This window comes from Macaca thibetana, chromosome 20 (assembly GCF_024542745.1).
Source record: "Macaca thibetana thibetana isolate TM-01 chromosome 20, ASM2454274v1, whole genome shotgun sequence".
Classification (NCBI taxonomy): domain Eukaryota; kingdom Metazoa; phylum Chordata; class Mammalia; order Primates; family Cercopithecidae; genus Macaca; species Macaca thibetana.
In genome coordinates, this window is record NC_065597.1 from 16,503,477 (window position 1) to 16,516,346 (window position 12,870).

The window sequence follows — 12,870 nt, forward strand, 5'->3', positions numbered from 1 at the left end:
CACCTATTGATGGGCACCGAGTTGTCTTCCAAAGTTTTGCTGTTATAAGTAATGCTGCCATAAATATCCTTGTGTGTACATTATAGTCACTTGCTCAATTACCTCCCTGGGGAAAAAATGTACTATTTTTATAATCGTATACAACATACTTTATTTTTCTGTCAGTTGATGATCCATTTTGAATGCTTGCCAGCTTTTCCTCACATCTTTAATTTCTAGGAAATAAAAATTAGCTCTGCTGAAATAGAAAGAATATACTCAAGCCAGAGCCAGGTGGAGGATCAGGAATCCCTACAGACCTGTGAACAGAATGAGATGCTTTCCATCGGGATAGAAGAAGTAAGTGACACGGTGTGAATCCTGACCTTATCAGACACTAACTTTTCTTTCTAACTGAGCACCTGCCACACATTAGAAACTTAAATCTCACCAGAGCACTGTTACCATCATTACCATTGTGTGTTTTCAGGGTGCCGGGCTACCTTCTATCAAATGAGTTAAAGACTGGAATTAATGTGTAAATTGACATAACTTTCACTTACCCTTGGCAGGGATTCATCCCATCAGCTGCTCTCTTATAGAATGACTTTCTCTGCAGGTGTTTGATATTTTGCCCCTGTTTGGAGTGTTGCAGCCACACAGTAGCCACCAAATGTCATTCACCTTCTATGGACACTCTAACATCATTGCACAAGCTAAAGCTCTGTGTGAAGTGGAAGAAGGACCCACCTACGAAATAACACTAAAGGGAGAGGCGTCCCTGGTCAACTATTCCTTTGACACCAAGGATATTCACTATGGATTACAGGTATCGCAAACCATCGGGTGGAGATTTTCTGGTTTTGCCTTAAGCATCTTAAACAAATCTCTCCTGAACCCCAGTCATCGTAGTCTTGCCATCACCCCTGTCCTTGATCTCCCATCTGCCTCCCTAACCCTGACCATCCTCCTGCTGCCAACTGTTGCCAGCTACTTGCATTTGCTTTTCTTATCGTCTCCTGAAACTGAGCATGTTAGATGCTCAAGGTCACTTCTTCACTTTCAACCCAGGAGCCTGTTCCAACTTCTGCATTTCTTTCAATAGCACTACCATTTTCTCCACCCTTGGGTTCACAATCTCCAAGGCTTTTCCTCTGCACTCTCTCCTTCACCTCTCCACATCCTTCTAAGCATCCAGGGTTTGCTGACTCATCACCAGGGTCCCTCTCTGAGTCAGTTTTCTCTTCCCATTGCCACTGATATCACATTGCAGGGTCTCATCAAGCCATGCCTAAATTATTACAGGAGTTCCTCCCACACTGTAATGTGCCTATGAATCACCTGGGAGTCTTGTTCAAGTGCAGATTCTGATTTAGTCAGTCCAGCGACATTTTCCAAAATGGTGTTGTCATCCCATCAGTCCCTGACCAATTAAGCCCAGCAGCATTTGGCAAAGCAACGTGATATTCACCAGAGAGCATGGTTTCGTATTCCAGTTTCACTTCCTCTTCATATTCCGGTTTCACTTCCTCTTTGTATTCTGGTTTTACTTCCTCTTCGGATTCCAGTTTTACTTCCTCCTGACTGCATGATCTTGGACACATCACCTCTCCAAGCCTCAGTGTCCCTCATCTGTAAGGTGGGAATGGAGTAGCAGGCCTATCCCACCAGGAGTTGTCCTTGCTTAAAGCGTCTGGTCAGTGCTGTGCTGGATCAGAGTTGGCTATCCGTTGTCATGAGTTCCTTTGGGTCAGAGCCCATTCCTCCACCTGGGTGAGGCTATCCTAAGCCTCTGTATTAACTGGTGATCTTTACACTGTAAGTTTTACTTCCCATAATTCCCTATTATAGTCCCTACATTTCATTGTGGCCAAGCTGGTCTATCCACTGGCCCCAGTGCACCCCAGCCTTTCATGAGGTTACACTTTCTCTTACCTTATCTTTCCCATCCTCCACTCTACCAAGCCCAAACCTCTATATCCCATAAGACCCAGCTCAGCTCCTTCCACAGTTATCTTTTACTTTACATTCCCTTGGCACTTAATGATAATCTTTGCCATAATATAATATACTTTCCCATTTTTGTTTTGGAATAATTGTCAATTCCATCAGTATACATTCTCTTCCCAGTCAGATTTTGTGTTATGCACTTGGAGACCATATCTCCTACCAAATTTCAATGAGGATTGAATCTCCATTACATAGCTCCTTCATGTATAATTACTGAATCGTGCACATGCATGTGTGTTTATAGATCAAAGATTGTGCCTAAAATCTGATTCACCTAGCACCTACTGAGACCATCTCCATGATGCTGACTAAATAGAATTCTCTTTCCTTCCTCGTCTCCAGGGTCCTTTGGGCACTTGGTTTTGGCTCCTCTGAGTATAGTCTTTGAAGCAGTCAGTCCTCACCCTAGCTTTTCCTAAGGACCCCCAAAGCGGCCTGTTTGTGGTTATTGGGCCTGCTAACCCAGCTGGTGAATTATGTTAGCAAAATTCCAAGAAAAAGAACATGACTGGCCTGTTACACCCCTGGTTCTCCATCTGAATGGAAAAATTCATTCTAGAACATTCTAAACTCAAATCTTTTGTTTTTCTTACAGTACAGAATCCAGAAGGCAAATGTTTTTAATGTAGAAATCTTACTTTAAGATTCTCTATTACAAATTCCTGTAGTGAAAAAACTGAGACCCAGGAAGGTGAAATGCTCAGCCCCACAGCCATACCTAAACTAAATTGGTTCTTAGAAGAACTAAGAGCCAGGTTTCCAGAGTCTAGTGCCCCAGTAGGCATTTGTTGTGATGCTGAGGTGTAGATTGACCAGTCTTTATATCAGGAGCTGTCACACCTTTATCCATGAGGCGTGTTTCTGCACCTTTCTCACGATCAAAGCCACGTCCCAAGAGTGGGTGGCAAAGGAGTCACTCATCTCCTTCTCTTTCAAGCTGTTTGACCACGTCACAGAGAGGGAAATCACGCTGACGAACACGGGGAAAGTCGGCTTTGAGTTCAAAGTTCTGACTGACCCCCAGTCTTCTCCAGACAACCTTCTCCCTGGAGTGCCACTAATCCTGCCTTTCTCCGTAAGTAAACAGTGGGAGGGGCCCGAATTCAAACCTACAAGTCCCACCCCGATGCAGGTGAGTATTCATGGCCAGGATTACAAGTGTGACTTTTTCTTTTTATTAAAACTGAAGAACTCTCAGAAGCAGAAAAATAATAATAATAAATCCAAGCCACTTCACTCACTTATTAAACAAATATTTAGTCCCTCAGTAGCCAGTTTCCAGGCACCAGGGATATAGCAATCAACAAGACAAATGCAACACATGGATTTATTTTCCATGATAATGAGACTAGTTTATTTCCACCGATGTCTTCACACTGCCCTTGTAATTCCCACGGGCTTCCTCTCCACTGACTTCAGCAGGTGTGAAACACCAGCAGACTGCGCTGAGCCAAACTGGTTTCAGAAGCAAACAGAGAAAGTGGTTCCTTGTTCATATTATGTTGATCGACCAGTTTTAAGGAACATTTGCTGAATTTTTCTCATTATGAAAATAGCACATAATTGTTATAGAAAAAAATGGAAAATATTTTTAAAGTGTAATTATTCATAATCTTGTAAATCCAAAGATAATGAGCACCATCGTCTTTGATGATAAAGTCTGTTCTTCCCCTAAATTATCTCACATATTTGGGTTTACTGCTGGTCTCTTTATTCTTCATTGCTCTGTCTGTCCCTACATTAATGCTATAATATTTTAGTTGCTATGGCTTTAAAAATACATCTTAATATCTGTTAGGTCAACTCCCCTTTTGGTTTTTTCCCAATTCGTCTTAGCTAATCTTCTGAATTCACTTTTTTTGGTTTTTTGTTTTTTTGTTTTTCTTTTTGAGACCAGGTCTGGCTCTGTCGCCTAGACTGGAGTGCAGATCTCAACTCCCTGCAACCGCTGCCTCCTGGGCTCAAGCAATCCTCCCACCTTAGCCACCCAAGTAGCTGGGACCACAGGCATGCACCACCACACCCAGCTAATTTTTGTGTTTATTATTTTATTTATTTATTTATTTATTTATTTATTTATTTATTTTAGAGACAGGGTCTTGACATGTTGCCCAGGCTGGTCTTGAACTCCTGAACGCATCCCAAAGTGCTGGGATTACAGGCGTGAGCCCCATCTCACCCGGCCCAAATTCACTCTTGTGTTTTGTTTCTCTAACTTTCTGACTTGAATGCCTACTTTTATTTTTTTTCTTAGTTAATAATGAAAAAATGTAAGGCTATCCATTTGCCTAAGGACACCTTTAGCCTTATCCCTTATATTTTAAGAAAATTACAGATAAAGTAGATGTCAATTTTATGTGTTTTATACATGTTAATATTTAACTATTATAATTTTCATTATCTAAATTATAGTTGTCTTAAATTATAGTTTTACTTACAAGTATAATTTAAAATACATTTTTCTTTATTTAATTTCCAAATGATTAAGATTTTTGCTTTTGTTATTTAAATTGTTACTAATATTGAGGTTTTTTGAATCATGATCAGATAATATGGTCCTCTAAATTCCTACTTAGTGAATTTATTAATATATTTTAATGACCTAAAGTGATTTTTAATACTAATAAATGTTTGAAAATAATGTTACCTGGGCTATAGAATCCAGATTATCATATCTGGAATCTCTACTAAATTAACCTGAATAATTATAACATTAAAATCTTCTGTATCTTTTTCTGTTTAATTTTTCTAAGACTCAAGAGTGGTATATAAAACTTTTGTCCATTTCTCTATTGTTTTCTACAAATACATGCACCTTTTTGTTTTATACTCTTTTGTTTCTGTGTTGACACAGAAGATCTCATGACTATTAAGTGTTCATCATGGACTGTGTGTTCTGTCTGCCTTCAGTTGCCTTCTTGTTCCCTTTGAATGCTCTGCTTTGAATTCCGCTTTGTTTGGTCTTAATATTGTGATTGCTGCTTTCTTTTTGCGTTACATAATTTGCCCATAGTCTATGTCATTTTGTTTTAGGCTTATCATTCATAAAACATATGTATTGGGATTTTGTTTTTTAATCTACTCTGAGAGTCCTTAAGTTTCAGTAGGAACGTTTAACACATTCTTATGATTAGCAAAACTGAAATGCTTGCTATTATTTCTTTTGTCGTATTTCATTTGTCTATTTTTAAAATTTCCTTAGAGTTTTGTTTCTATTCCATCTTTGTATCTATCATAACTGCTATGTTTTCCTTGCCCTTTTCTAAAGTTTTTTAAAGCATTTGAATTTACATTGCTGCAGTTATTGTAAATTGATAACAACTCTGTAGAGAGTAATTTGGCCTTATCTATCAAAATTACACTTTGACCCAGCAATTTCATTTCTAAGAATTTATTCTACATACGTTTTCCTACATTTGCAAAATGATGTGTTTATAAGATTATTTCCTATATAATCTGTAATGGCAATAGCAAAAGGTCAGAAACAAACTAAATGTCTGTCAGTAGGAAACTAGTTTTTAAAAATATATTAGAACTATGTAATGGAATAATACATAGCAACTAAAAAGGATGGAGCAGCTCTAGATGTACTAATATTGAATTAATTGTAAAATATATTGTTAGGTAAAATGAAAGGAAAAGGAAGACCAAAAAAACTCTATGTGCTACCATCTGCATTTAAATATACATATATTGCTGGGTTCACTTAGCTAACATTTTACTTACAATTTTTGTTCCTTTGTTAAGTGATCGTTGGTTCATAAATTTCCTTCTTCATGCTGCATTTGATCAGTTTGGATATCAGAATAAAAAAATGGGCATTTCTGTCTTTTCTATTTCCTGAATGGCTCGTAAACTAAATTGATTATATGTTTTTTGAAGGAGTGGCAGAACTTGCTTCAAATGCCGTATATTCCTTTGTCAGGGTAATTATCTTCATTTTTCAGCTTCTATATAGGATACAGATCACTCCAGGGTTTTTACATTTCGTTATTCATATTTTTCTAGGAAATTGTTAATTTCACAAAAATGTTTTAATATATTGACATAAAGTTTTCTCATAATCATATATGTACTATTTTACTATATATTTATGAACCATTTTTCTTTTTACATTTTTGGTGACTTTTCTCCTTATCTTCTTAATCAGTCTTACCAGTTTTGTGTATTTTATTCATCTTTTTTCAAAAAACCAGTTTTTAGATGTATGAAGCTCTTCTGTTTCTTTGCACTCTATTTCATTAAATCTCTTACTCCTTTCCTTCTTTTTTTAGGTTTACTCTGTCATTATCGTTGTTGTTTTAAGTAATTTAATGAGTTGAGCCTGTAGCACATTCGTTTTCCCTTTCCTGGTCTTTCTACTGCGTAGGGCTTTATCAGTTCACATCAAGAGCAGGCATTGAAAGTTTACTACCTTCCTGGAGTTCCTGAGGTCTTTAAAAGGAGTTTCCAGATACAGATCGCCCACCTGGACCCAGAAAATATCACTCTGAGTGGAGAGGGAATCTTTCCCCAAATCTGCCTCGATCTCCCCAGGAACCTCACAGGTACTACTTCACACTGGAGTAGTTCCCCACTGGGGGACAAAACGAACATTTTAACTTTGCTTATTGGAAGGTTTCTGGCTACTTACTTTATTTGCTTGGAAATCCCCAGTGGTTCTCTTCCATGTCATTCGTCAATTGCCAAATTGGTGACCTGAGTTTGCCGAGATAAGAAATGGTCTATAGCAGCCCCAAATGAAGAACCGTGGCCAATTTGGCCATTATTGAATTACTGACAGAGGGATCAGGAAATTTACCTCTAAAGGCTTTTCCTCCTCCCATGTACTTTCCTTCTGGCCCCAGTCTCCTTTCCCTGTGACATTCTCCTAGACACCACTGGGAAGGTGAGAGCCAGTGAGCTTCCAGGCATAGAATTCTCAAAGTATAAACTGCACAGAAAGGCAGACACAGATTCTGAGCCCTTATGTTGGCATTACACAGGGTGAAGTCTAAATTAGACTTTAGTAATTGTCTTCCCACTTACATTTTCCGGTTGTATCTGGACCCCAGGACTAGCCTTTTGTACCAGAATATTTCTGTCTTGGCGGATTCCAAACCCCAGCTGAGCAGCCCTTTTAGCTATAGACTATCTCTGGCTCTTTGTTCCTGACGTCAGTTATAGGACGATGGGTCAGGGAAACGTCTCACTCTATGAATCTCTTTTTTTTTTTTTTTTTTTTTTTTTTTTTTTTTTGAGACGGAGTCTCGCTCTGTCACCCAGGCTGGAGTGCAGTGGCGCAATCTCGGCTCACTGCACGCTCCGCCTCCCGGGTTCACGCCATTCTCCGGCCTCAGCCTCCCGAGTAGCTGGGACTACAGGCGCCCGCCACTGCGCCCGGCTAATTTTTTTCTATTTTTTTAGTAGAGACAGGGTTTCACCATGGTCTCGATCTCCTGACCTTGTGATCCGCCCGCCTCGGCCTTCCAAAGTGCTGGGATTACAGGTGTGAGCCACCGCGCCCGGCCCACTCTATGAATCTCTCTTCAAGCTCCTTGAAATCTACTTTCCCCAGAAAGCTTCAGACTAAGTCCTCCCACCCAGCCTTTCCTCTTACCCCATTCCCTGAAGTCACTAACTCTCCTGTTTATAATCATCCACTGAATTCTAATTGTCTGCTCCCTGAAAACTTGAAAAAATATATATATATGTGTGTATATATATGTGTGTGTGTGTGTGTATATATGTGTGTGTATATATATGTGTGTGTATATATCTATACACACGCAACACCCTGTCTCTATTTTAAAAAGGTCTCACTCTGTTACCCAGGCTGAAATACAGTGGTGCAATCATAGCTCACTGTAATCTTAACTCTTAGGCTCAAGGGATCCTCCCGCCTCAGCCTCCTGAGTAGCTGGGACTACCAGTGTGCACTGCCATGCCTGGCTAATTTATTTTATTTTATTTTTTTAAGAAGGGATCTCACTTTGTTACCCAGGCTAGTCTTGAATTCCTGGTCTCAGGTGATCCTCCCATCTCAGCCTGCCAAAGCACTAGGATTACAGGTGTTGAGCCACAGTGCCTGGCAATAAATGTCACCAACACTAAGACCATGTTACACTCTCGTATATAGAGTTCCAGCCAGATGAGGGTTACTCCAGCTCCACATAAAATTTTCGGGAAGGAAAACCTTTGCCGTACAGTTGAAAACTGGGCACCCAGCTGGCCTCATCAGGGCAGTAGACATGGTTTGGCCAGTAAGGGCTTTAAAATAATTTAAACTTGAACACCATTAGTTGGGTCTTCTGTTCTCCAGCTCACTATATTCACAGCATTTCCTACTGTTTTATAATAGGCTTTTTAAAATTTTTTTATTTATGTATTTATGCATTTATGTATGTATGTATTTATTTATTTATACAGATTCTTGCTCTGTCACCTAGGCTGGAGTTCAGTGGCAGGATCTCAGCTCACTGCAACCTCCACCTCCAGGGCTCAAGCGATTCTTATGCCTCAGACTCCCCAGTAGCTGGGATTACAGCCATACACCACCATGCCCAGCTAATTTTTTGTATTTTTTGTAGAGATGGGGTTCGCCATGTTGCCCAGGCTTGTCTTGAACTCCTGAGCTCAGGCAGTTCACCTGCCTCAGCCTCACAAAGTGCTAGGATTACAGGCGTGAGCCACCACACCTGGCCTATAGTAGGCATTTTAAATAACTTTCCTACCTTACCTTTCAAAGTATTTGAATTTGCAATGGCATAGTGGTAAATTCAGGTGGGAATCTCTCCACTGATTACCTACCCTCCCTGATTCAGGATGATGTGGCATATTTAGTGTTAATTAAAGCAAATTGACCCAAACATATTTTTTGTTAATTGAGATTTAATAAACGTAAAAAGTGGCTTAAAGGGTGACTGGCTGGCTGGGTTTGTCCAGCACTGGGAGAGCTCCAGGGTGTAGTGGTTTAAGTGCTAGAACCAAGAAAGCCCCAAGCAAGCCAGGATCAAGTGGGTCACCCTACGAGTGGCTTCGAATGTTACTGCCTTCAAGTTCTGGAGAACCAGCCAGTCATTCAGTAAAGCCTAATCTCACTGAACTCAGTGAGGTCTCTGATACAAATTCAACTCTCACATCACCTCACCCTCTGAAGCAGGGAAAGCAGGGCAGACGAAGTATCCAAAAGTCCACTTCCCTTCCCACCTTACCAGGGGCTGAGAGTCTGTGTTTGGGACATCATTCATATTTTTCTGACCTTCCTGATTCTGCTCTCCTTCCAACCCCTACTCCCTACCCCGGCACAGCGAATGAAAAGTATGAAACGTTCTTGAATCAAGCCAGGAAAAACACAGACAAAGACTATAACAAATGTGAAACGCTCGATCACTTTGACATAATAACTGAGGAAGTGCCAGAGGATGAGCCTGCTGAGGTAAGGCAGCTCCGGGTGCGCAGGATGCCTTTGCAGAAGGGCGCTGTGTGCAGAGTATGTGGGGTGCATGTGCAGAAGGGCGCTGTGTGCAGAGTATGTGGGGTGCATGTGCAGAAGGGCGCTGTGTGCAGAAGCCCAGGGGCAAGAACATGGCCTCTGAGGTACAGAAAGGAGAAAGACAGAGATAAGGCAAAGAAGCAGGAAGCTAGGAGAGGCATGATGAGCCCAGGAGGTGAGCTATCAGGTGACTGACCTATTAAGGTTTTTGGACTTCATCCTGAGGGCAACCAGAGGTGTGGCCTAATCGACTTCGCATCTTTAAGAGATCCCTCTGGCTGCCTTGCGGAGCTCTGAGGGGACAGGAACTTGGGGATGATGAGAGTAGATTCGAGAGATCAGTTTTTTAGAAGCTGTTGGAGGGCCAGTTGCAGTGGCTCATTCCTATAATCGCATTACTTTGGGAAGCCAAGGATGGCCTGAGGCCAGGAATTTGAGACCGGCCTGGGCAACATGGTGAAACTCCATCTCTACAATTTTTTTTAAGCTGGTGGAGTAATTCTAGGTGAGAGATGGTGGTGCTGTAAGCAATGGTGATGACAGTGGGGACAGGGCGAACTGGTTCAAGGAATATTCCAGAAATGGAATGGTCAAGACTTAGGCATTGACTGGATATGGGCGTGGGGTTGAGGGGACCTCTAAGTCTTACTTGGATGACAAGGTAAGGAGAGGGGACTGAGACAGGAAACTCAGGAGGAGAAGCGAGGTCTTGGTGAGAGGAGAGGGAAAGGAAAGGAGTTCGACTGCTTCCCGTGGCTACCGAATGTGAGATTTCTGTGTATCATCTGCGAAGAGCAGCCAGTAGGGAACCGGAACCACTGCTGGGCACCTCGGAGAGAGAGAGAGGTTGGAGAAAGTGACTTGAGAGTCATCAGATGATCATTGCAATCACAGGAAATGGGGAGATTCCCTAGGAAGTGTGTCTAGTGAGCAGGAAAAAAGGCAGATTCAGAATGGAGCCCCCAAATACCCCAGCATCTGAGTGGGGGAGAGGGGTGGCCAAAAGGTTCTGGAAAAGTCAGGAGCATGTGGTGCCACAGAGGTGGGAGCCAAGTGAGGGTCTCTGGAGGAGAGAGCTTCTCAGCTTATAAATAAAGGATGGGATAGGAAGGCAAAATCCCAATATGTCCTCCCTTATCACCCCTGAAAGTCCTGTTTTAACGGTCTATTCCTGACCATGACAGCTGTCATCCCCCTGTGCTCTTCTTTCCAAATGCAAATGTGCATGAGAATATGTTCTAAGGAAGAATCATATATGTGGCTAGAGAGCCCTTAGGTTGGTTAAGAGGCAGCTCTAATGTGGGGGAGAACGGTGTCATGGGAGAGACTGGGAGCACCAAAGCCCACTGGCGATTATTTGTTTTGCAGAAGCCTGGTTCAAGTACCAGATGCTAAAAGTGAACCTTAGCACCAAGGATGATCATAATTAGTAACATCAGTTACCACTTATTGGACTCATACTAAAGCCTGTGCCACACTGTTAACCTGCACTGTTGTCTTGTTAAATCCTCCCACAATGAGGGTGGGGGGAGAATGATGCCGCTGTCATCTAAATTTTAGTTTTACAGAAGTGAAGTGCATGTCCCAAGGCAAGCACAGAGCTAGGATTTGAACCCACGCCTGCCTAGCTGCTAAGATGGTCTCTTAGCCTCTGCCTTCTCCTGCCAGCCCTGGGCTGCCCACTGGAAGCAATGATGTGTCTCCACCTGCTTACTGGGTTCCCACGCTGCACCTTATCAAAGCCTAGGAGAGGAGTGGGGTGGGGTTTCTGTGAATATGATGGTACGTGCAGAGCCAAGCTGGTTCCCTTGAGTAGGGCAGGGTGGACCACTCGTGGCTCAGGAGCCAAGTACAGAGTTGGCTTTGTTGCTCTAGAATTCGGACAACTGGGAGGGCTGTCATCGGACCCTGCTCCTCTCCCAATTTGTCACACTTCCACTCTCACCTCCTGTGCCTCACTGGGCCATGGCACACATTAACCTTCCCTGCTGGGCCCTAGACCTAGCTAAGGATTAGCCCTTTGCAAACAGTATTTGTCAACCTTTTCCATTATCACTCCCTAAAAATCCATTTTAGACCTTTTTTCCTAATACTCTCCATGAAATATTTTTATTTGTTATATATAAAATGGAATCTCCTTGAATAGTTTGATATATACTTTTTAACTTTTTATTTTGAAATAATTATAGATTTACAGGGAATTTTTTAAAAAGTGTTTTCCCAACAATAACATCTCGTATAACTGTAGTACAACATCAAATCCATGAAATTGACGTTGGTACAGGCCACAGAGCTTATTCAGATTTCACCACTTTTCTATGCGTGTGTGTATGTGTGTGGTGCAGTTCTGTGCAGTGTTATCACATGTAGATTTGTGAACCCACCACTGCAATTAAGATTCAGAACTATTCCATTACCACAAGGATTCCTCATGCTTCCTGGGGAAATAAAATTAAAAACAAAATCTCCTTCCAACCCAGAAAATCTATCCACAAAGGTAGAAGAGAAAGAAAACAATTTTATTATTGAATAAGCATTAAACCAGAATGTAATGCACATCACAGGCAATCTGCTGAGAGATTGCAAAGACAGAAGGAAGTCTGCCCCTCCTATAGAGCCAACCAGATCCAAGCCATTTCATTCATGTTCTCAGAGTAAATAATGGCTAGTCTCAAGTAAGAGGACTTGACACCATCATTTGTCACACATAGTTTATCCTAAATCGACATGGTAATGGAGGTGACCAACTGTGTTAGCTAATTGGCTTTATCCAAAGGAAAAACAAACTTATCTTTCTAGCAGGGCCCCATGGAAGCTAGGCTCCCATCCTCTCCCAGAAACTGGGACTAGGGACTTCCTCTTCCTTGTTAATTACATGTCAAAGAGATGGTTCCCAGGTTCTTAAGAAAGACACTTCTGGGTCCTAAAGCTGGCAAGAGGCTTATTTCACTTTTTAAAAGATTTATCTACATTTCGAAGAGATAACATTTCAAAGAACTTAAAATTACAGATGTTCTAAACTAAATACTCTAAGCAAAGGGGAGGAGGAGAAGTCTCTTCCCTTATTTTCAACAAGGAGAACTAAGCCTCATTTTACATTTGTTTTTGGCCTTACATGTGACTAGGTTATAACCACACCCACTCCTCTCTCCCTGTCCCTTACCTCTGGCAGCCACTCATCTGTTCAGCCTTTTATTATTTCAAGAATGTTATATAAATGGAATCATACAGCACATCGCCTTTTGAGATTCACTTTTTTCATTCCCCATAATGCCCTTATAATCCATTCAAGTTGTGCACCTCAATAATTCATTCCCGGCCGGGCGCGGTGGCTCACGCCTGTAATCCCAACACTTTGGGAGGCCGAGACGGGCGGATCACGAGGCCAGGAGATCGAGACTATCCTG

The 12,870-nt window shown here is 41.6% G+C and overlaps 1 protein-coding gene across 3 annotated transcripts in view; it reads left to right on the plus strand.

Moving 5' to 3' along the window:
• Window positions 1-12,870, plus strand: part of HYDIN (HYDIN axonemal central pair apparatus protein) — a 463,051-nt gene that overhangs the window by 289,418 nt on the left and 160,763 nt on the right. For all 3 annotated transcript variants that reach the window (XM_050772650.1, XM_050772651.1, XM_050772652.1), the window contains 5 exons: window positions 220-339; window positions 599-808; window positions 2,927-3,064; window positions 6,359-6,536; window positions 9,279-9,406. In XM_050772650.1, the coding sequence (XP_050628607.1) occupies window positions 220-339; window positions 599-808; window positions 2,927-3,064; window positions 6,359-6,536; window positions 9,279-9,406 (774 nt within the window). The remainder of the gene's footprint in view (window positions 1-219; window positions 340-598; window positions 809-2,926; window positions 3,065-6,358; window positions 6,537-9,278; window positions 9,407-12,870) is intronic.